This window comes from Mirounga leonina, unplaced genomic scaffold, assembly GCF_011800145.1.
Source record: "Mirounga leonina isolate KUSES-001 unplaced genomic scaffold, KU_Mleo_1.0 Mir_197, whole genome shotgun sequence".
Taxonomy (NCBI): Eukaryota; Metazoa; Chordata; class Mammalia; order Carnivora; family Phocidae; genus Mirounga; species Mirounga leonina.
Genome location: NW_023270494.1, coordinates 3341382 through 3361944, shown reverse-complemented (window position 1 = coordinate 3361944; position 20563 = coordinate 3341382). Strand labels below are relative to the sequence as shown.

At 52.8% G+C, this 20563-nt stretch overlaps 1 protein-coding gene across 1 annotated transcript in view; it reads right to left on the bottom strand.

The window, feature by feature from the left end:
• USP36 (ubiquitin specific peptidase 36) overlaps positions 1-18480 on the bottom strand; it is a 32588-nt gene extending 14108 nt beyond the window's left edge. Inside the window, 9 exon segments of the mRNA XM_035025872.1 lie at positions 690-801; positions 1694-1776; positions 2373-2443; positions 2908-2975; positions 8024-8126; positions 8809-8919; positions 14878-15099; positions 15627-16020; positions 17942-18480. Of these exon segments, the coding sequence (XP_034881763.1) occupies positions 690-801; positions 1694-1776; positions 2373-2443; positions 2908-2975; positions 8024-8126; positions 8809-8919; positions 14878-15099; positions 15627-15879 (1023 nt within the window). The 5' untranslated portion in view covers positions 15880-16020; positions 17942-18480.
• Between the last annotated feature and the right edge of the window lie 2083 nt (positions 18481-20563).

Sequence of the window (20563 nt, the reverse complement as noted above, 5' to 3'; positions counted from 1 at the left end):
TTTCAAAATACAATACAGCTGTACGTACAAAATACGCTATCTTGTAAACATACAGCACAAACATTCTGCGGAACACCAGTTCGGGAAATGCTGATACAAGGAAGCCCCCATCACTGCCAGTGAGAAAGCTGAGGCTCTGACAAGTGCCTTGCCCCAAACCATCTAAGTCGGCTCTAACCACTTTTATGATACGGCATCTTCTATTAAAATGCCACTGTGCACGACACCTGGCGGCCTCAGTCGGGCGAGCATCCGACTCTTGATCTCGGGGTCATGAGTTCAAGCCCCATGTTGGGGGTAGAGAGACAACTTAAAGAAATGAAGTAAAATGAAATAAAATGCCATTGTACAAGAGTAAGTTTTTATTCTACCTCCCACAAAAAGCCACGCAACAGCACGTGGTGGATCAGAGTCCCACAGTGCAGTGGTCTCGCTCATTCTGAAGGAAACCTTGAGCTTCTGCATGGGGAACATGCCACACACAGGCAGAGGTTGGCAAAAGAACCCAGTAAGTCAGTGGGTCTTGAAGTTGACCGTGCGCGACAACCACTTAGGGATTCTGCAAACATGCAGACTCCTGAGCCCTGTCTTCCAGAAATTTCCAGTCACTGGCTCTGGGGTGGTGCTGGGAACCTGTATTCCTTAAAGGCTGCTGACCACGCAGATCGGACACCACAGCGAAGGCTCACCTTCGTGATCTTTCCCCCACTGAAGTTGGCAAAGCGCTTGAGGGAAAGGGTTAAGACGTTGGATGTTCTGTGGATGGTGAAGCGCTTGCTGGCTGGGACCTTCTTCTTGCATCTGTGAGGAGGGTGAGAGGAAAGGGATCAGCTGGTGCTCTGAGGAACGCTGTCCTCATGCGGGCCCACAGCAGTGACAACTGGCTCTGTTGGGACAGGGTCTCCTTGGCTGAGGCATGTGCCGTCTGCATCCCGAGACGTGAACCCCCGTGACTTGAGTGAAGGGAAGCCAGCGTAGGGAACCAAGGACCAGGGGAAAGCTGGACATCGCAGAGCAACAAGGAAGCTCTTTCCCACGGAGGGCACTAGGTCGGATGCACGGGCAGCAGCTCTGGGACACGGGAAGGAACGCCTGGAGCGGGGCTGGCCGAGTGAAATCACTGTGAGTGAAGCCGGAAGACACGGAAGTGAGGGGGAGAGAGACGAAGGAAAGCAAACAGCCTCTAGGGCACGGAGAGACGAACTCAGAGAGGGGGAAAAGCAGTGTTTTGGCACGGGATAATCAATTTGAAAAGCGTAATAAAGAAAACTATTCTTTAGTGGCCGCAGCTTCTGGAGGGGCTACGCATGAACTACAGCCCCCACACGCTAAGTCTGTGCGGCCCTCAGGAGACCCGGGCCACCAAAGGCGGCTCATCTGGGACGCGGGCCGACAGAGGCTGGAGCCGACGGCCACGTGCGGTCCCCTCCCGGCTATGTGCCGCCGCTGGGACCTATGTCCCCGGTGAGGAGCGCTCAGAATGGTGCCTGGCACATCCAAGGGCGACGTAAATAGACATCAGCTGGCAAAACCGCGGCTGCCCTTCATCTGCGCCTTTGAGAGCATCTGAGCTCCGCAAGGGACTAACGGCGGCCCTGAGCAGGGACGGCCCGGCCGCAGCGTGGGCCAGGCGGCTTACTCGAGGTCTTCCCCGACGGCGGGCTCGCTCTGCCGGGAGCAAAACGAAACTTACTTTGCACACATATAGGCGTTCTCTCCGCTCAGGACATCTGGTTTCACAAAAAGTTCCAGAGCACGCACAATATTAGCAGCTTGCTGAGGAGGACAAAAACGGAATCGCGTCAACGGAAGAAAAAGGCTGACTCAAGAAATGCCAACTGTAAGGTCTCTGTCAGGCTGAGGCAGCAAATCCCAGCCATCGGCCCGCATCCACACCGGCCTGCCGGCTGCTGCCTTCGGGCCCTCACAGGCCGTCCCGCAAAGGAGCAGGGAGCGGGCGGCCGAGCCGGTTCTACGGACATGGGGCCCGGCCTGGCAGGGCTCCCCTGCGCCCTGGGCACCGAGGACCCCGCCGCGGCTGCAGCCACAGAGAGCTGGAACAGGACGGGGGCTGGCCTCCCCAGGGCACGTGTGTGAGCGGCCCTGCACCCTCCATCTACGGTGTGCTCACCCCTCATGCCTCGGGACACAAAGCTGCGTTGTATCTTCCTGTGTTAAACGAGAGGAATGCGCACAGGGAAAAGGCTAGAAATCAACGCGCAAAAGCAGCGGCCCCTACTATAAGGCAGCAGCATTCCCAGTATTTCTTTCCTTACCTACCTGCGTAATATGCCCTCACTGGGTCCCCTGCTCCCCACCCCCAGCCTCCCCGGCCGAAGGCAAACACGACACAGCGGAGCTGTGGGCCATACCCGGATCTCCAGCGCTATGTCCAGGTAGGGGTCGTATGTGTCCGAGACGCTCTTGCACACCGAGCACTTCACTGCAACGAAATACGGAGGTGGTGGGGCGGGGGCAGGTGCCCCCAGCACGCCACCCCCAGGTCTCTAAGATCTAGCCAGCCCTGGTGAACGCCGGTGTCTGGGGAGAGAGCTCGCTGGCAACCAGAGTGCACAAGGGGACGTCTATCCAACCCAGCGCCTTGCTGCTCAGCCCAGTGACAGGCCCCAGTTCCCAGCTGAAGGGCAGAGGCCACGTGTGAAGAACTAAGGAACTCAGAGAAAAATAATGCCACCCTCCTCTACCCGTGCTGGAAATCCTGCTCCAAACTTCCTCCCGGGAACAGCGAGCCCATGGGCAAGGGCGTGTTTCAGAGGAGGCTGGGGCCTCCATGGCTGCCCCAGCTCTGCCCGTCAGGAAGGGGCTCCAGCTGGGCATGAACTCCTAGTCTTTCCTGGTTAAGGTTCTCATCCTTGACAACAGGGTAGAGAAAACGTCTTCACTCACCACGCGATCTGAGATAGCCTCCAAAAATCTGATGGACCAAAGTAGTAGCCTGCGTTTGACGATCCAACCTGGAATGGAGACCACAGCCTTCGAGAAGAGGCCAGGAGGCAGCCCCTGCCCCTTTCATCCCCAGCCCAGCGCACCCTGGGGAAATCCCACCACACAAGTGTGGGTCTGACGCGCTCCCCCCGGTGCTCGGCGGACCCCCAGCTGTGCCCCGCTGCTCTGATGGGCCCGGGCCGCGCCCCACCACTGCCCCCTCAGCCCTTCAAGACCCCCGTGCTCTCCACAGGCACCTCGCCCTGCACTTCACAGGAAACGAGAGGCTGGAGAAACGCCCCTAGTGCCCACCCAGTCCCAAGGACAGAAGCGGCCCCCCCACCTGGCCCCCACCGCCCGCCCCCCAGCTCACCCCGCCTCAGTCCTGCATGGTCAGCTCCGCTCCTTGCTGGCTGTCACACGCCCGAGCCTCTTATCTGAAGAGTGGCAGCGAGCAGGACAGAGCCCCGCCTCTGCATCTTTTGGCAGGACAAGAGCTGTCACGGCGTGGGCTCCAGGGTCAGGCCGGCCTGTACTCGAATCCCCCAGCCCCATTCACCAACCAGGAGCTGAGGCCGCCCTAGGCCTTAGCTGCTCCTGCTCACCTGCCCCACAGAGCTGCTAAGCTGAGCGCCCACACCCCACAGCTATTCATGTGACGGAGATTCTGGGAACACCACCCTGTCTCGAGCCTCTGCTCCTGGTGTCTGCCTGCGACCCACCGAGTCTGGCTCTGACTCTCGCCTCAGCGTCCTCCTCGGGGACACAAACCCGGCCCCGGACAGAGCAGGCGCTCCGTCGCGGGCACACCCTCCCCTCCACCAGGCCGGTCCCCTGCGCCCCGGCTCTGCAGGGGCTTCTCCTGACGCCCTGACTCCCGGGCCCGGCCAGGCGCTCGGCGGTGCCGCCTCCCAGCGCTCTCCTCCCCACCCCCTGCACACACCACGCGGCGCCCTGTGCGAGGCCCCCCTGCAGTGTAAGGCAATGGCCACGGGACCAGCCACCACAGTGCTGCCCACGCTCCAGGAGCTCACTGAGGAGCGAACTCCACACAGCGGGGGACCAACACAAGGGCAAGTTTCTGTTTTGCAAAATTAGGAAATGAAAAACCAACTGCCACCGTGTATTTTCACCACCGTTCGTCAAGAGGAGGGACATAATCTCAGCGCAAACTGGAAGCTTGTGGCCAGCCACAGGTGACGGCGGCTGCTGAGGTCCAGGTGGCCCTGAGCCGGCCCGGCTGTCAGAACAGGAGCAGCAAACCACCGCACAGAACCCGCTCTCGGGACCCCGAGGCAGAGCAAGCTCCGAGCTCAAACCAGCCGTAGGGAGGAAATAAAGCCAGATTCCAGCAAGACGTCTTCCGTACCCCTGCCGGAGCCCTGCTGGAGATTAAGGCCGGTCTGGGGAGCACCGAGGCAGAGACCAGGGACTAGAGGTGACCCCGGAGTCACCCAGTATCCCCAGCAGGAGGAGCCCGCCAGGTCCTGAGACACATGTCATACCAGGGGCCGTCCAGCGCTCGGGTTCCGGGATAGAAGGCGCCCTGGACTGAGAACCACGCGAGCCCCCAGGCCCGGGGCGGTGCCGAAGTGGCCTCAGTCCCACACGGGCACTGCTGGAGGGAAACAGTGAACGAGAATCACAGCACCTCAGCTGGTGAAGATTAGCCCCTAGAAAGCAAGCCCAAGGCAGATGAAAAGAGCCATACGAGATACTAAGCTGACCTAAAGACCCTCAGACAAGCGTTTGGGGAAGGAAAGACCACCCTAAGAAGTTTCAAACTAAAAATAAAAAAGGGCAAATGGAGAAAGTTAACTAACATGGAGAGAAAAGATGAAATCACGTCAGGAATGAAGTGGGAATTCCAAGGGGCCCAAGGGAGAAGAGATTCAAGTGAACACGGGGGAGGGGAGCGACATGGTGGGAAAGCAGCCGGAGGGGAAGTCGAGGAAACGAGCTGCCAGAGAGAAGGGGGTCCCGCAGGAGACCGCCAGTGACTGGAGATCCTGACACAGGCCGTTAACACAGAACCAATACCATCATGTGCTCTGGGGGTGACAGGACTCTGTGATGAGTGTCACCGCTGATGACAGGTGGGAAACCGTGCGGCAAGCACGACATGCCTAATTCATCGTCGCGCATTCTCAAGCCACGATACTCAAGCCGAGCTGATCGGGAGGTGACGGCGTTCGGATGCTAGTGCTCTTGCCGGCAGAAACCGTTTCTGTGCACACGATGCTGGAGTCGACATGTGCCGCAGATTCAAGCTCTCATCACTGCTCAGGTGTCTACCAAACTGACTGAAAACGATCAGCTCGAAAGACGTTCCTAGTGAAACCATCAGACTTCAAAGAGTAAAAAAAAGATCCTGAATCCTCTCAGTAAGGTCCCTGCAAGGTCAAGAGAGGGACTGGCCTCTGGGTTCTGAAACCCCGCATCGCCCAGTCCAGGCCGCCTGGGACGCCCAGGCAGGAGGACAGGCCCCCCAGGCCTATTTAATGGGGGAAAGACTGAAGCAAAGGTGGAGACAAACGTGGGAGGGAAGAACAGTAAGGTAAGAGATAATGTAACTAAGAGGCGGGTGAGAAAGGAGAGGAAAGGACAGAGGTGCTGGGCCCCCCCCAAACACTGACAAACAGAACCAGAAAAGAGGAGCAAGGCCATGCACAAGGGTGCGTGGAGAGTCGTCACCCGAACGGAGATACAGGTCTTCCTGAGTACCACACGAAAGCTTAAAAATTAACGTGTAAAGGGAAACCAGAGAGAGGGAGAAACACAGCCAATGCGCCGTGTGTGATAATTAAAAACCTCAGCATCACGGCCAGGTCAAGACCAAACCTCAGTCGTCACAATAAATGCGAAAGGGCTGAACTTACTTATGAAATAAACAGGCTTCCAACAAAGATATGATGGTTGTGGGTAAATGACCACAGCCACGTTCACAAAGCAAAAGCTCCAGGAGGCACAAGGAGGCGGGTGCCCGCCAGTGACAGGACAGCGAGCACCGTCCCGGCGAGAGACCGAGGCAGCAGGAAGCGAGCACGGGCAGGGAAGGCAGCCGGCAGGTCTCACGGCAAACGCGCACCCAGCCACCCGGCCAGCAGGGCAGCACGCCGCGTCACGGGCGCCGGGAACACGTGCGAACACCGGTGTGTACCGGGTCACAAAGCCAGTACCAGCAAGGTCCACAAAGTAGAAATACCAGAAATACTCTCCGCTCGCAAGTTCAACTAAAAATCTCTAACAAAACCAAAAGGAAAAAAAAGCCATTTCCACCTGCAAGTCAAATTGAATCATTCAGCTGATGTGACCCTTCTTTTTTCTTTTTAAGATTTTATTTATTTGACAGAGACACAGCGAGAGAGGGAACACAAGCAGGGAAGCAGGAGAGGGAAAAGCAGGCTTCCCACAGAGCAGGGAGCCTGATGCGGGGCTCGATCCCAGGACCCTGGGATCATGACCTGAGCCGAAGGCAGACGCCTAACGACTGAGCCACCCGAGCGCCCCCGTTTTTTCTCATTTCACTAAGAGCAGCGACACCTTTCTCATGGAGGGGTGTGTGGAAAGCATCCCACAACACCCTGCACTGGCTTACCTGACGTCAGACGCGCTCACCCTTCCTCCAACGCATGGCCACTTCTGTGTCCTGGACCACGAAGGGCACAGCGCCACCCACCCTGCTGCCCAGACCACAAACCCGGACGCAAACCCCAAACATCCACCCCACCTACCGGCCCATCCCTGAGAGTCTGGGTAACGCGGCTGGCATGGCGGCAGGGTCAGCTGCCGTCCTAAACCTCCCAGGGGTTTCCACCGCGGGACCAAGGCTGGGAACCCCTGCCAGGGACGTGCTGTACCCACCTGCATGGCAGGGAGGCCTTGCCTAGGACCGGCCACATTCCTTGCCTCCTCCCTCCCCCTATCTGAGCCCTGCAGGGACTCCTCCTAGGAAGGAGGCCTCCTGCGGGTAGGAGCGCAGCACAATTCTTCTGGGAATGGCTCCCACAGAGTCTGTCCACTATAGTACTTACTACGTGACCTTGTAGACACGGGCCAGTATCTGCCTCCCCCCTCACTCTCTGAGCTCCTCCAACTCGAGAACCCAGTCTTTCCCTGAAGTACCCAGTGTGAACATAGTGCCTGGCACACAGGGGGCTTCAGCAGAGAGCTCAGATCGTTAGCCGCAGCCCGGGGCGGGGAGAGGCACGGGAAGGGCAGAACCAGCGTCTATCTGCCTGCAGGGACCTCGCTGCACATCTCAGCACGGCAAGGGACAGACGCCAGAGGAACCCATGGAAAGTTTTCTCAGGGTTTAAAAAGAATTGCATCACTGAGACCAGAGGTTGCCCACGATCACTGCTACAACTCGACTTTGCTGAAGGACGTTCCGGATGTTTCCTAAGCTGTTTAATGGGTATTTCCAGAGCCCAGGACTCAGCTCTACCCTAAGCCCAGGGAACAGCCTTGGAACAGGGAGCATTTTTGGCCTATTTCCCTTTGTCTGAACCCAGGAGCCAGGAGTGGTACAAAACCATCCCTGACCGTAACTGTTTCACAAAAGGGGAGGCACGGCACGAAGTCAGCAACCTGTCATATGCGTTTGTCTCTGCTTTCAAATCGAAAATGAAGACGTAACCACACAGAACGCAGCCTCAAAAACTGTAAACCTCCCGCCCTCAAACGTCCCTGCGTGCTTTCAAGTGCTTTCATGAAGATGTTGAAATTCCTACCACCCCATCATCTGTATCAAAGTCAGATGATTTTTAAAAGACGGGAAGAGTCTAGGACAACAGCCGAAGGCCCTCAGAAAGATCTGCCAGCATCCTTCCTGCAGGGGGCTGCTGGGACAGGGCTCCCCCAGCGCCCGGCCCCGCCAAACCGCCCCTGGTGAGGAGGGTGTGCGGGGGGGGCCGTGCCCCGGGAAGCAGGAGCGGCCCTGCATCCGAGCTTCAGCAGGTGCACGACCCGGACACAGGTATCTACAGAGAACGCCCGGGGTAATGGAGGGGTGGCCGCCTCCGCAGCGGCGGGGTCTGAAACCCCTTAGGGGAGTGGGTGAACGGAAGGCACGTACTTGGCACGGCCGTTCAAACAGGCCTTCTGCATGGCGTCGATTGTGTACCGGAGAAACTCGTGTGCGTCCTCCTGGTTTCCAAAGCGGAAATGCCGAGCGATCTCTGAAGAAAGAAAGAAGCATCAGCCTGGCGGGGAAGAGCTCACGCCTCCCCCCCCAGTCACCCACTGCTGTGTGCTCATCACTGACCCCCCGCTGTGCCGGGGGTAAGCGGCAAGTGAGGGGATCAAGAGCTCGGCGTGAACTGTGTGTGTGTCCCAGCCCCGCGTCCACACGGCAGGTGTTTTCTCAGTGAGACCCGAGGGCCTACACTCTCCATACTTAACAGCAAAGCATGGATGCCACACAGCACCAGCCACTGAGAATGGGAAACCCACCGATGAGCCAGTCTTCCAGAAGCCGGCACAGAGCACAGGCGGGTCACAAGGACGCTGCACAAGGTTTCAGAAACCAACTGACCCATGTCTTCTACCGAGTGAACAGGAAATCTGCGCTAACCAGTCCTAGGACGTTCAGAAGAGCCCCGGCCTCACCCTCCTCCCTGAGACACAGCTCCTGCCCCCCAGCTAGCCCGAGCTTCCCCACCCTTCAAAGGGAGGTCAGCACTCCCCTCCCCCCGACCCCGCCCCACACCAGCCTCAGTCTGCACTACCATGTGCGCCAAAGTACTGTGACGTGAGTTAGGACTCCTGCGCCTCATCATGGACTCCTCCCCGCACCCCCAACGCCCCCGCACCCACCGCAGACTAGGGCTTAGCTGCCATCCGTCAGGAGTCGACTCTTACTTTTCAGATCTCGGATGAAGGAGACGGGCTTGATGGCGTTGCCGCTGTTGGCGAAGGCCTGGACCATGTGGTTCTGCATGACGCACAGCATGCAGAAGCTGCCCTGGTGACCTGCACGCGGGACGAGGGGGTCCTGGTTCGTCAGAGCTCCCGACACACTCCTGATGCCCCTGCCCCCACACAGCTCCCATCCAAACTGCGATCCCAACACTCACCCCACCGCCCCAGGTTCGCGCTGACCTGTGTGAGCTCTCTCCGCATGCCCTTGGTGCTAGTTACCCATAAGAAGAGTAGTAAGTCTGCTTTTCAATCTTCTCTAACCGCTAACCTGTGTCACGTGGTCAGTGAGAATGTTTTAGGGATTCCTGACAACCCTGAGTTTGCTCCTCCAACGGGGGAACCTCCACTCTTGCTTCTAGGCAACACCGCACTGCTGCACCTCGAAGCTTGGCAAGCTTCCTGCACACAGACCCACGAGCTAAGGGCGTCCGGCTCCAGCAACTGCCCCGTCGCACACAGTCCCCGGCGACACGGCTCTGCGTCCGGAGAGCATGGGCAGCCTCGCCACGCAGCCGCAGACAATACGGAAACGGGGTCCAGCGGGCCTCGGTCCGCCAGCCCCTGCCACGTCTGAAACTCTCTGCTGCTCCTTGGGCAGCAGGCTGGAGAGCAGTCCATTTAACCCTTACTGCAAATTAGGAGACCTTTTAACTAGCAAAGAAGTACAAAGCCCAAACCACTCAGCTCCAACCCAGCTGAGGTGTTCTGCAAGTAAAACACTGCTGTCACTGCTGCCCGCGCTGCCCACACTCCCCCACCGGAGGTACTGCCGTCCCCAGCCAGGTCCCGACTGCTCCCACTAACGTGGTTCTTGCGCTGACCCACGTGTCGCACACGGTGTGTTTAAGCTTACTTTACACAAATTACGCCATGCAGTACGCACTGCTCAGCGATCGGTTTCGACGAAGCTCTGGGTCCTTCTGGTAGGCTAGAGGACCTCACCCAACAGAGAGACCACAGTTCACTCATGGGTTCCCCACTAACACACATGGGCCCTTGCATGTTTCTATTGCAAACAACCCTGCACCGGTCTCCTTGCGTCGAACCTTCTTGAAGGCGTACCCCCACAATAGGCCTCTGGGTCCAAGGGCAAGCACATCTTCAATTCTGCAAGCTACTGCTGTCTCAGATATGCCCCAGAACTGCCCAAGCAGACCAGTCGTAACACAAAATGCACCACAAGCCAACTGCTCTCCGCTGTGCAACAGCTCTCCTTACACAGTTACTCTGACCCACCTCAAAGCCAACAACGAAGCGGCATGTAGCCCGCTCACTGTATTTACAAACAGAACACAGCTCGTGTTGGCAAAGACGTGGACGGGCGCGAACCCCTCCCTGCGCACTGTTGCTGAGGATGCACACTGCGGCAGTGGCTGTGGGAAACAGCAGGGCGCTCCCTCAAAAAATCAAAAACAGAATTCCCATATGATCCAGCAATCCCACCTCTGGGTTTACACCCGAAAGAAATGAAAGCAGGGTCTTGAACAGCTATGTGCACCCATTTTCACAGCATTATTCACAAGAACTAAAACCCGAAGCCAAGTGTCCATCAACAAATGAATGGGTAAGAAATGTAGGATGTACACACAGTGGAATGTTACTCAGCCTTAAAAAGAAAAGCAAATCTGACACCTGCCACAACATGGATGAACCTTGAGGACGTGATGCTGCATGAAGTCAGCCAGTCACAAAAAGATCAATACTGGGGGCGCCTGGGTGGCTCAGTTGGGTAGCGTCTGCCTTCGGCTCAGATCATGGTCCCAGGGTCCTGGGATCGAGCCCCACATCGGGCTCCCTGCTCAGTGGGGAGTCCGCTTCTCCCTCTCCCTCCACCGCTCCCCCCTCTCTCTGTCAAATAAATAAATAAAATCTTAAAAAAAAAAAAAAAGAACATAAAAGTCAAATCCATGACTTCTGACTTTTGGGACCTTGCTACTTCAATTTGGAGAAGAATGTGCAAAAGGATAGAATTTAATCCTCCTGCAAATTTTACATAAAGTGTTTCTTTTCGGGGCTCCCAGCCGGTTCAGTCGCTGGAGTGTGTGACTCGATCTCAGGGTTGAGTTCGAGCCCCATGTTGGGTGTGGAGAGCACTTAAAAATCAAGTGTTTCTTTTCCAGCTCGATGCTGGTGCGGAAGTGGTCTAGTACGCAGCAGGACTCGGCGCTCCGGGCCACACGTACGGCAGCCCCGGTGATACTTCTGAGTCCTCAAGAGCCTTCAAATAGCAGGCATTTGAGGAGCAAGAGAGGACAGCCCGAGCCCAGGTGGGGTCTCTCAGAGAGCCAGGGGGTATAGGCCAACAAATGCTAAGACTTAACACTTTTACTCTGAAAAAAAGGAAGACACTAAGGTTAGCATTTCAGAGTGATGCAGACGGACACTGGGGCACTCACAGGAGAGGCGTCCTGAGCCAGGGCGAGACGTCCCGCTGCCAAGAGGGGCCGATCCTGGCTGCTCCCGCCTCACGCCCTCACTCCCACGGGCTGCAGAGTATGTGTGGCGGGTTATGGGATTCCTGGGTGTCACCTAGTTTTCCTACACTAATCCTAATCAAGCTGACGAAGGGGCCTGCCGAGGAAGCAAAACCGGAGGGCAGTGCACAGGGAAGCAGGGTAAACAAGAAAATGGCAGCGCTACCTAGGTCTGGAGAGTAGGGTCTCCTCACCAAAGTCATGAGAAAAAAACAAGAGCACCGGGGTGCTGGGGGGGCTCAGCTGAGTGTCTGACTCTTGATTTCAGCTCAGGTCATGATCTCAGGGTCGTGGGATTGAGCCCCGCCTTGGGCTCTGCGCTCAGCATCTGAGTCCACTTAAGATTCTCTCTCTCTCAAAAAAAAAAGGGCTTAAAAAGACAAAAAACCACAAAGACAGCCCAGTTGAGTCTTTCTAAAAGTCCACCCAGAACCCCCTCGACATCACCAAGGTCACTACCAGAAATAGAGATTTATAACCAATTTCACCTGCAGTGGGTATGGTACCTCAGTGTGTTAACTCTGGCCACCAAAGAACCATCACAATCGCAAGATGTTTTATTAAAAATGCTATTTCCATCACATGTCACCTTTCACGAATTTAAAAAAACAGAACGAATCTCCCTGAACACATCACACAATCCACTTTTATCCTAACACTGCTCCTCACTTGCTCCTATCTGGTCCTGCCTCTGGTTCTATCCTGATTCCCTGACTTATTTTCATTGTTTACCAATTAAAAAAAATATATATATTTTTTAAGTCTTACCCCGTATGTGTATACCTAAACACTACAGCGTCTTGTTTTTCTTTCTTTTTTTTTTTTTAAAGATTTTATTTATTTATTTGACAGAGAGAGAGCGAGAGCAGGAACACAAGCAGGGGGAGTGGGAGAGGGAGAAGCAGGCTTCCCGAGGAGCAGGGGGCCCGATGCGGGGCTCGATCCCAGGACCCTGGGATCATGACCTGAGCCGAAGGCAGACGCCTAACGACTGAGCCACCCAGGCGCCCCTTGTTTTTCCATTTTATAAATAGCAATTCACGCTGTACGCAACCTTCTGGGACTTTTCCTTCACTGCATTATTCAGCCCCATGCACGAGTGGTCCTTCATTCCCCTGCCCCGCTGCACGCTGTTCCTCATGGGCCTGCGCCGTGATGCGCGCATCCGTCTGCGGACGGGCACCGGAGCGGCTTACGATTTGCTGCTTGCAGATATTTTTACACAGGTGTCCTGACAGGCACGTATAGAGCTCTTCTGCAGGCGGAGTACTGCTGGCTGGCACGTTATTTGGAAGATAAGGCCAGCTCAGGCGAGCATAAAAGGTTCTCGCTCATCTTCATGCGGACACTCGGTCCCGCCAGGCTTCTGAATGTGCATCCATCACAAAGGTGTGTCGCGTCGCTGTTGTCGTGGTTTTGATGACACTTCCCTGATTTCAGCAAGGCTGAACACCTCTCCCTATACTCTGACCAGGAGTTTCCTCTTCTGTAAAATGCTGGTTCATAATTTTACCTTTTTATGGGTTTTGTCTTTCCCTCATTGGTCTGTATTCTTTCCACATTCTTGGTAGCGATCCTTTGCTGGTTATGTGTCCCGGGTTTTGCCTCCAGCTCATAGCTCCCTGTCTGCCTTTTAAGTGTTTTTTTGGGAACAAATGTTAACTTCAATGCAGCTGAATCTGTCATTTTTCCTTTATAGTTGGTGTTTTCTGAGCTCTGCTTAAGAAACTTCCCATCCCAAGGTCAGAAAAAGATTGGCCAATGTTTAAGAGCTTAAAATTTGCTTTTGATATTAAATTTTTAACGCATCTTTTGTGCACAGGTATGCTGTGAAATGGGGACCCTATTTTGCTTTTTCCATATGTAAGCACGAGTTCTTTTAAAGTTCCATTAATTTCAAATGGGAGACACATGAAGAACCAACACGTAACACACCTCCAGATGTACGCAGGTCTGTTTCTGGGCTCTATTCCGTTCCACTGGTCAGTGGGTCCCCTCCCTGACCCAATACTATGACACTTTAATTTTTCTAACTTGACAAGACTTCATAGTCAGTAGGGCACCCCTCTTCTCATAAAATTTTTTTATAGTAGCAAAATTTTTAAAAAACTCCTTGTCGTGTGGTGTAGAGAAATTCAACTAACTTTTTGTATGTTGATGTTGCATCTAGTCACATTGCCAAATTTCTTATAGATTCTCTTGCTTTTTCAATGCAGGAATGTCATTTTCAAGGAACAATAGTGCGCTCCTTCCTTTTGTCTCCTTGGTCACTGCTCTGGCTAGGACCGACACATCTTCAACACAAGTGGTGAGAGAGACCCTTGTTTCACTCTGTATTCTGAAGGGTATGCTTCCGATATTTTCCTATCTAGAATGCTTTTTTTTGTAGTGTTTGGTAGATACCCTTTATCAAGACAAGGTAAATCCTTCCTATTGGCCCTTTGCTAAAAGTTTATCATACGTTTCTTTTTGGGGGCATTATTTTTAGGTGACCTTTCTCTTTTAATCTGTTGATACAGTAATTAAGGAAGCAAAATTAGCAGTCTCTTATGTAGCACTCCCTGTGTGCCAAGTACTATTCTGAGCACTTTACATAACTCCTTCAAGCTTCCCAACAGCTCTATCGGGGAGATGGTATTATTACTTTGCAGATGAATAACAGGAAGTTTCTAAAAGGTTAGGTAACATCCTCAGGGATCACAGCACTTCGGGGGAGAGCCAGGACGGGACCCAGCAAGCCCACCTCCGAAGGAGCAGTTTCACTAGTTGTGCTGTGAGCTCTCCACGGTCACACTTAGAGAGTTCCTGATACTAGAACATCCCTGCATCACTAGGATGAACACGAGTTGCTCACAGTGTTTAAGAGACTCTTGAACGTGGTAGTATTCTGTCCAGAAGTTTGTAACTACACTCATGAATTGTAATTGTTCTTTCTCCTACTGTACTTGTTTAATTTTGTTACCCAAGTTATAAGAACCTCAGGGGTTCTCTTTTTCTATTCTTGGGAAGAACCTGTGAAGCACTGCAACAATCTATTTCTCAAAATTTTCATAAAGCTCACCCATAAATCATTTCAGCCTGGTGTTTTCTTCATGGGAAGATTTTTAACCACCAATTTAATTTCTTTTATTAGTAGTTAAAAGGCTTTCTACTTTCTTCAGTTTTGGTAAGTGACATTTTATTTCATCTTTACCCGTGTTTCATTTCTCCTCCGGGGCATGTTTTATGTGTAGTTATTGAATGTACATGTTATGAACATATTTTTTGAAAACACTTTTCTCCCTCTAGGTACTCATTTTCAGAACAGTTTGGGACCAATGCTCTACCCGAGTGACTGGCTTCTGTGGCCCGGCCTACAGCGGGCACGTGTCAGACTTAGGTTTTATCAGTTACTACATCACGGACTTCACTCCTACATCTGACCCAGGCCAAAGACTGCTAGGACCACGGGCACATGGGTTTGTCTAATCAGGAGACTGTCTGGTTCCCACAACTCCCGCAACCCCCCCCCCCCCCCCTCCCCCCCCCCCCTCACAGTTACGAGTATGCTCCTTGGAGAGCAGGTAGTTGGCCAGAGGCGGGGTGTAGGTCAAGCACTGTATGGTCGAGTTCAGGAAGCAGGTGTTGCCCAGGTTGTGGAGCCCTGCTCCCACGCGGTAAACCCGCTCCCACTTCAGAGACAGCCGCTCCGTGGGGAAGAGCACTTTCTGTGGGGCGGGGACCCCATCACCGCCGCTCTCGTGGGCATGCTCACTGCCTGCAAGAGAAAGGGACAGGGAAGAAAGGAGGGCTTAAGTCTACGCACAGGTGGGCCAAGAAACAGAAATCGCTGAGGCACACTCGGCAGGCACCTGCCAAGACGCAGTGTCAGAGGGTAACCGGTGTCCCCGCTGACTGGAAGTTACTAGAAAGCCCAGGAGAAAACCCAGTCATCCCGTGGCTCCTGCAGACTGCTTAGGTCTGGAATTCACGGAGCCCTCCACGGAGGACGACCCTCAGAGCATGAACAGCTGGAGCCCGGCCCATTTCTCTTGCCTCCTTCTCAGCCCCGCTGCTGATCCTACTAAACACACACAACTTCCACGGCCTCTCTAAGGACACAGATCTCTTTGTGACCAACCCTGTATCATTACTTCTGTAACTACAGAGCCGCTGACCCCAGAGAAGCTTCATTACTCTCGGACCACACTCTGTTTTTGTTCCTCCTGATCAGTCAACACTTCATCCATCCACTTGGTCAACACACAGTGAGACCCCTTCTGCCAGCCAACAGCATGTCTGTACCCTGTCTCCTGGCCTGTGGCTCGTCTCCACTCCTGTGGCGACCGGCTCCCTCCGTTTTCGGGTTCAGCAAGACATATTTGCTCTTTAATGACTCCAGCTGATAGGAGAAACTCTTGCTGGCTGGTTCGAACTCGATCTTCTGTAAAAGGACCTTCTTGGCAGAGGCGGCAAGCAGCTTTCCCAGCTCTCCATCGTCAGCCGAGTCCTTGCGGCCAGGTTTCAGCGCTTCCTTCAATTTATCGACTATTGGCATGGTGCATCACCGTGGGGACAAGAAGGAACACAGAGCGACGAGTAACTAGTCCCAGGAACAGAGCGTCACTTCTGTGAAAATCCCCTCTGGTCTTTACTGATGCTAGCCACCATAAAAGCTTCTCTGGATTGGTTGCCAACCCTGCAAAGGAAGTGTGAAACACGGAGACATATTACCAACCACTGGCCAGAGTCCACCACACCTGCCAAGAAGAGAAGGTGCTTTCACAAACAGCACTAGAGAGACAAAGGTGCTACCAGGGAGGCCGGCAGCGTGCGCGTCTTCGATGAGGGACTGTGGGACTACGGGCATCGGCTTGATGCCATCTCCCTCAAGAGCTGACCAGGTGGTCCCAATGTCTGCTCAGAAACAGGGAAACACTGATGCTCATAAGACACTCTGGCTGCACACACAAATCCATATAATAAAAGAATTAGCGTGGTGAGTTACATAAGCACGCCTTTCTGCTCGGGCTCATGCTCTTCAAAATGAAGGCCAGAGGTCACACGTGAGCGCTGAAATGATGCGAGTCCACACCGAGATGCAGTGTAAAGTATAAAATATGCAAAGGATTTCCAAGACTTAGTATTAAGAATGTTAAACATCTCAGTAATTTTTATTTTTTTATTTTTTATTTTTTATTTTTTTTTAAAGATTTTATTTATTTATTTGACAGAGACAGAGAGCGAGAGCAGGAACACAAGCAGTGGGAGTGGGAGAGGGAGAGTAGGCTTCCCGCCGAGCAGGGAGCCCGATGTGGGACTCGATCCCAGGACCGTGGGATCATGACCTGAGCTGAAGGCAGACGCTTAACGACTGAGCCACTCAGGCGCCCCATCTCAGTAATTTTTAGACTGGTTACGTGTTGAAATGATAATATTTTACATATATTGGGTTAAGTAACACGTGTTGTGAAAATTAGTTTCACTTGCTTTTTATTTTTTAATGCAGCTACTGTAAAATTTTAAATTTTATGTACGGCCTGTGTTGTTGGACTGTGCCTGTACAGATGATGTTTCTGAAAGTGAGGGAGGAGAGACAGGACGGTGGCGGGACTAGAATGGTACACACAAGCTGCCCAAACTTTAAGAGGGAAGTGACAGTTCAGGGCTGGAGTGCGGCAGGCCTGGCTTATTCCTTCACCTATCAGCTAAAAATTCCAGGGCAAACCGCTGTGACTTCGCAGCTCCCTATTCTGTGTAAAACAGGGACTAAAAGCAGCACCAAAGGAAGTTCTGAGGTTACCTAGGTGAGAGCTGCAGCTGCTGGAAATAGGACTGAACAGGAATCCCCTCCATCACCTCTGATTGCAACTCACTACCTCTCAACTCAGCCACCCCAGCCAGAGCTCAAGGGCAATCTGAGTCACAGTTAGAAAAATATGTTCCTTAAACCGCTCACTCTTACCAGAAAAATGAGGACTCCCTCAGGTATCTGGCATCCAGCCTGCCACAGGGGCAGCAATTAGGCAGGTGTATCCCGAAACTCAGCAAAAGGATCTCTTATTAAACCGTTCAGATTTATCCTTATGGAGCATCTCATTCCCTACACGGGTCAGATTTCTTTATCTATAAAAATTTCTGCAAGGGGAGCGCCTGGGTGGCTCAGTCGGTTAAACATCTGCCTTTGGCTCAGGTCACAATCCCAGGGCCCTGGGATGGAGCCTGCTTCTCCCCCTGCCTCTGTTTGTGTGAGCGCTCTCTTTCTCTGCCAAAAAAAATAGATAAAATCTTAAAAAAAAAAAAATTTCTGCGGGGCACCTGGCTGGCTTAATCTGTAAAGCGTGTGCCTCTTGATCTTGGGGCTGTAAATTCAAGCCCCATGTTGGGTGGAGCCATCAGTTAAAAATAAAAGCTTTAAAAAAAAAAATTCTTGCAACGAATTGAAATGTAAGAAACTTATTTTTTAAAAAGCAAGCACAAGTTCTTTGATTTGAAGAAATAAAAGAAACTTTCCTAAGGGGAATTATCGAAGTGTTCCCACCAACTGAAGAACTGTTGCTGGGCTACAAGCTGATAGCTTGGAGAAATGGAAAACTACTCTAAAGCATCTGCTGGCTCACCTGGGATGTCTGAACTTGGGCGTGGTGCTGTTGCAGCATGAGGTCAGGTTCTTGGCCGGACTGGGCAGATGCAGGGCAGGACCCTCCGATGCATGAGCTCCTCGGCTCTGCCCCGTGAAATCACCAAAGCTGCAAGTCTGTCGTTCAGAATCTGTGGGGTGAACGGAGCACCACGTGAGGCCGCTCTCTTCCACTATTTCCTCAGCACCACTGCGCGGAACCAGAGCAGGAAGGCTATCTGTCTGGAAGAGTCGGCATTCAGGTTGAAGGAGTACAGGTGGTACTGGATTTAGGGAGTCTGGAGAAGAACTGAACGGACTAGCTACAAGTTATTACAATGTGCGTGATATGAAGACATTGCCCTTGGCTCGGTATCTTAACCTTCAGGCCCATGACAAGCCCAATGAACAAAAATCTTCAGTGATCTCCAGTCTAAATCACTTTCTCGAGTGAGAGGTAATAACCCCCTCACCTCCAACTTCCAGATTTCATAAACCAGAATTTTTTTTTTAAGATAAAAAAATTTTTTAAAGATTTTATTTATTCATTTGAGACACAGAGATACAGAGAGAGAGAGAGCATGAGCAGGGGGAGAGGCAGAGGGAGAGGGAGAAGCAGGCTCCCCACTGAGCCAGGAGCCCAACGTGGGGCTCGATCCCAGGACCCTGGGATCATGACCTGAGCCGAAGGCAGACGCTTAACCATCTGAGCCACCCAGGTGCCCCTAGAATTTCGAAAAAAGAAAAAAGAAAATCGAAGAAGCAGTAAGAATTGCCACATTTTCACTTTGCTAAGCGCAGATTTTCTTTACCATCCACAATCACTATGATTACATAAAATTAAAATACTTGGGGTGCCTGGGTGGCTCAGTCGTTAAGCGTCCGCCTTCGGCTCAGGTCATGATTCCAGGTCCTGGGATCGAGCCCCGCGTCGGGCTCCCTGCTCCGCAGGAAGCCTGCTTCTCCCTCTCCCTCTCCCCCTGCTTGTGTTCCCTCTCTCACTGTGTCTCTCTCTGTCAAGTAAATAAAATCTTAAAAAAAAAAAATACTTAAAAATTTTTTGCTGTGAAAACGTTCAAATATATACAATGTGGTGGCAACAATACAGGGACCACATATTCCCTTTATTCAGCATCAATAATTACTATGTAGGCCCACTCCTGATTCCTCTCCTGTCCCCACATTATTGACAGCAAATTTCAGATGCATCATTCCTCATATCCATAAATAAAACCATACCAATGCCAAAATAAAGGGTGAGCATAATGAATATGCTCTCAGAATAAAATCCAATCTGTAAGGTGAAGATTCCAATATCCCTGTCTTAATCGAAACTCATACCTTACTGTGGACAGGTGAGGACATAGATGGACATGGGTCCAAGGGCAAATGTTCGGGAACCAAACAAGAGGATAAACAGAACTTGGGAGATAAGAACCCAATTTATTTTGAGAGAAGTAATTTAAAGAACATCTATCCCACAGCCCACTCCTCAATGTGAAAGTCAGAGACTTTGAACAATTTTTCAAGTTCTAACAAAGATCAACCTCTGTCGCTAATTCCACCCAAAACATATTCAACAATGACCAAAAAATCATCTCTCTCTGAGGTGTAGGAACCCAGAGAAAAATGTCTTTGTAATCATCAGCAAGCCCACGTCTGTACATAACTGACAACATGCTCTTCAGAACTCGGGAAGGATGCTCCCTCCACTCCACGGTCCAGGAACAGCTCAGGCTTCTCCAGGCATATCTCTCCCAACAAGAGTAGGCAAATATAGCATCTGCAGAACACCCTTCAAGCATATCCTCTCTCCCTCCTCCCTCTAAATGCACTTTTCCAGGATGAAATGCACTCAAGACTCACAGGGTCAACCACGTGCTGGTGGGGGAGGAGCCCCAGATGGACAGAGCCCGGGCCTCCCTGGGGCATTTCACAGGGGGCCTCCAGGCTCTTCTGCAGAGCCTGCAGAACACCAGGCTCCAGCCAGAAAAGAGTAAGCAGAGCCTCCCTCTCCTTGGAGGCCTGATTCTAGGCATCTCTTACAGAAAGCAGGATGGCCACGATGCTTTCCTCTCTCACCTCTCTGGGTTTTAGAATGCTACTCCGTCCAGCTCCTAGTACCCCAGGGGAGACAACACTACCGACTAAAATAAGGGTATTTTCAAACCCCACATCTTGTTCCCACCCACTCACATTCACCGTGACCATGACCCTGGAGAAGGTTACCTTCTCCAGGGTTAAGTCTTTCCCACACTTATTACTAAAAGGGGGAAAAAAAGAAAAAAGAAAAAAATTTCAGCACTGCTGCCAAACAGAACAGATTTTGACTTAAGCTATTCCAGAGAAAGTCTGGGTCCTGCATTAGTGATGCTTCTCTGGTAACAACTGTGCCCAAGACCGACACAGACCGTTGCCTCCCTCGACTCCCTGGGGCTCCTGGCTGGGGCAGCTCTCTCATCCACCACCAGTCCGGGTTCCCCGGGAACAGCAAAGAGCATACCTCCCGGACCCTCTCTGTGGACCCCCTAAGCCCCCCGCGGACTGCGCAGCCCCAGACCTTCCCTGCGGATCCTGGAGCCCCCGCGGACCGCGCGCCCCTGGCCCTCCCCGTGGACCCCCG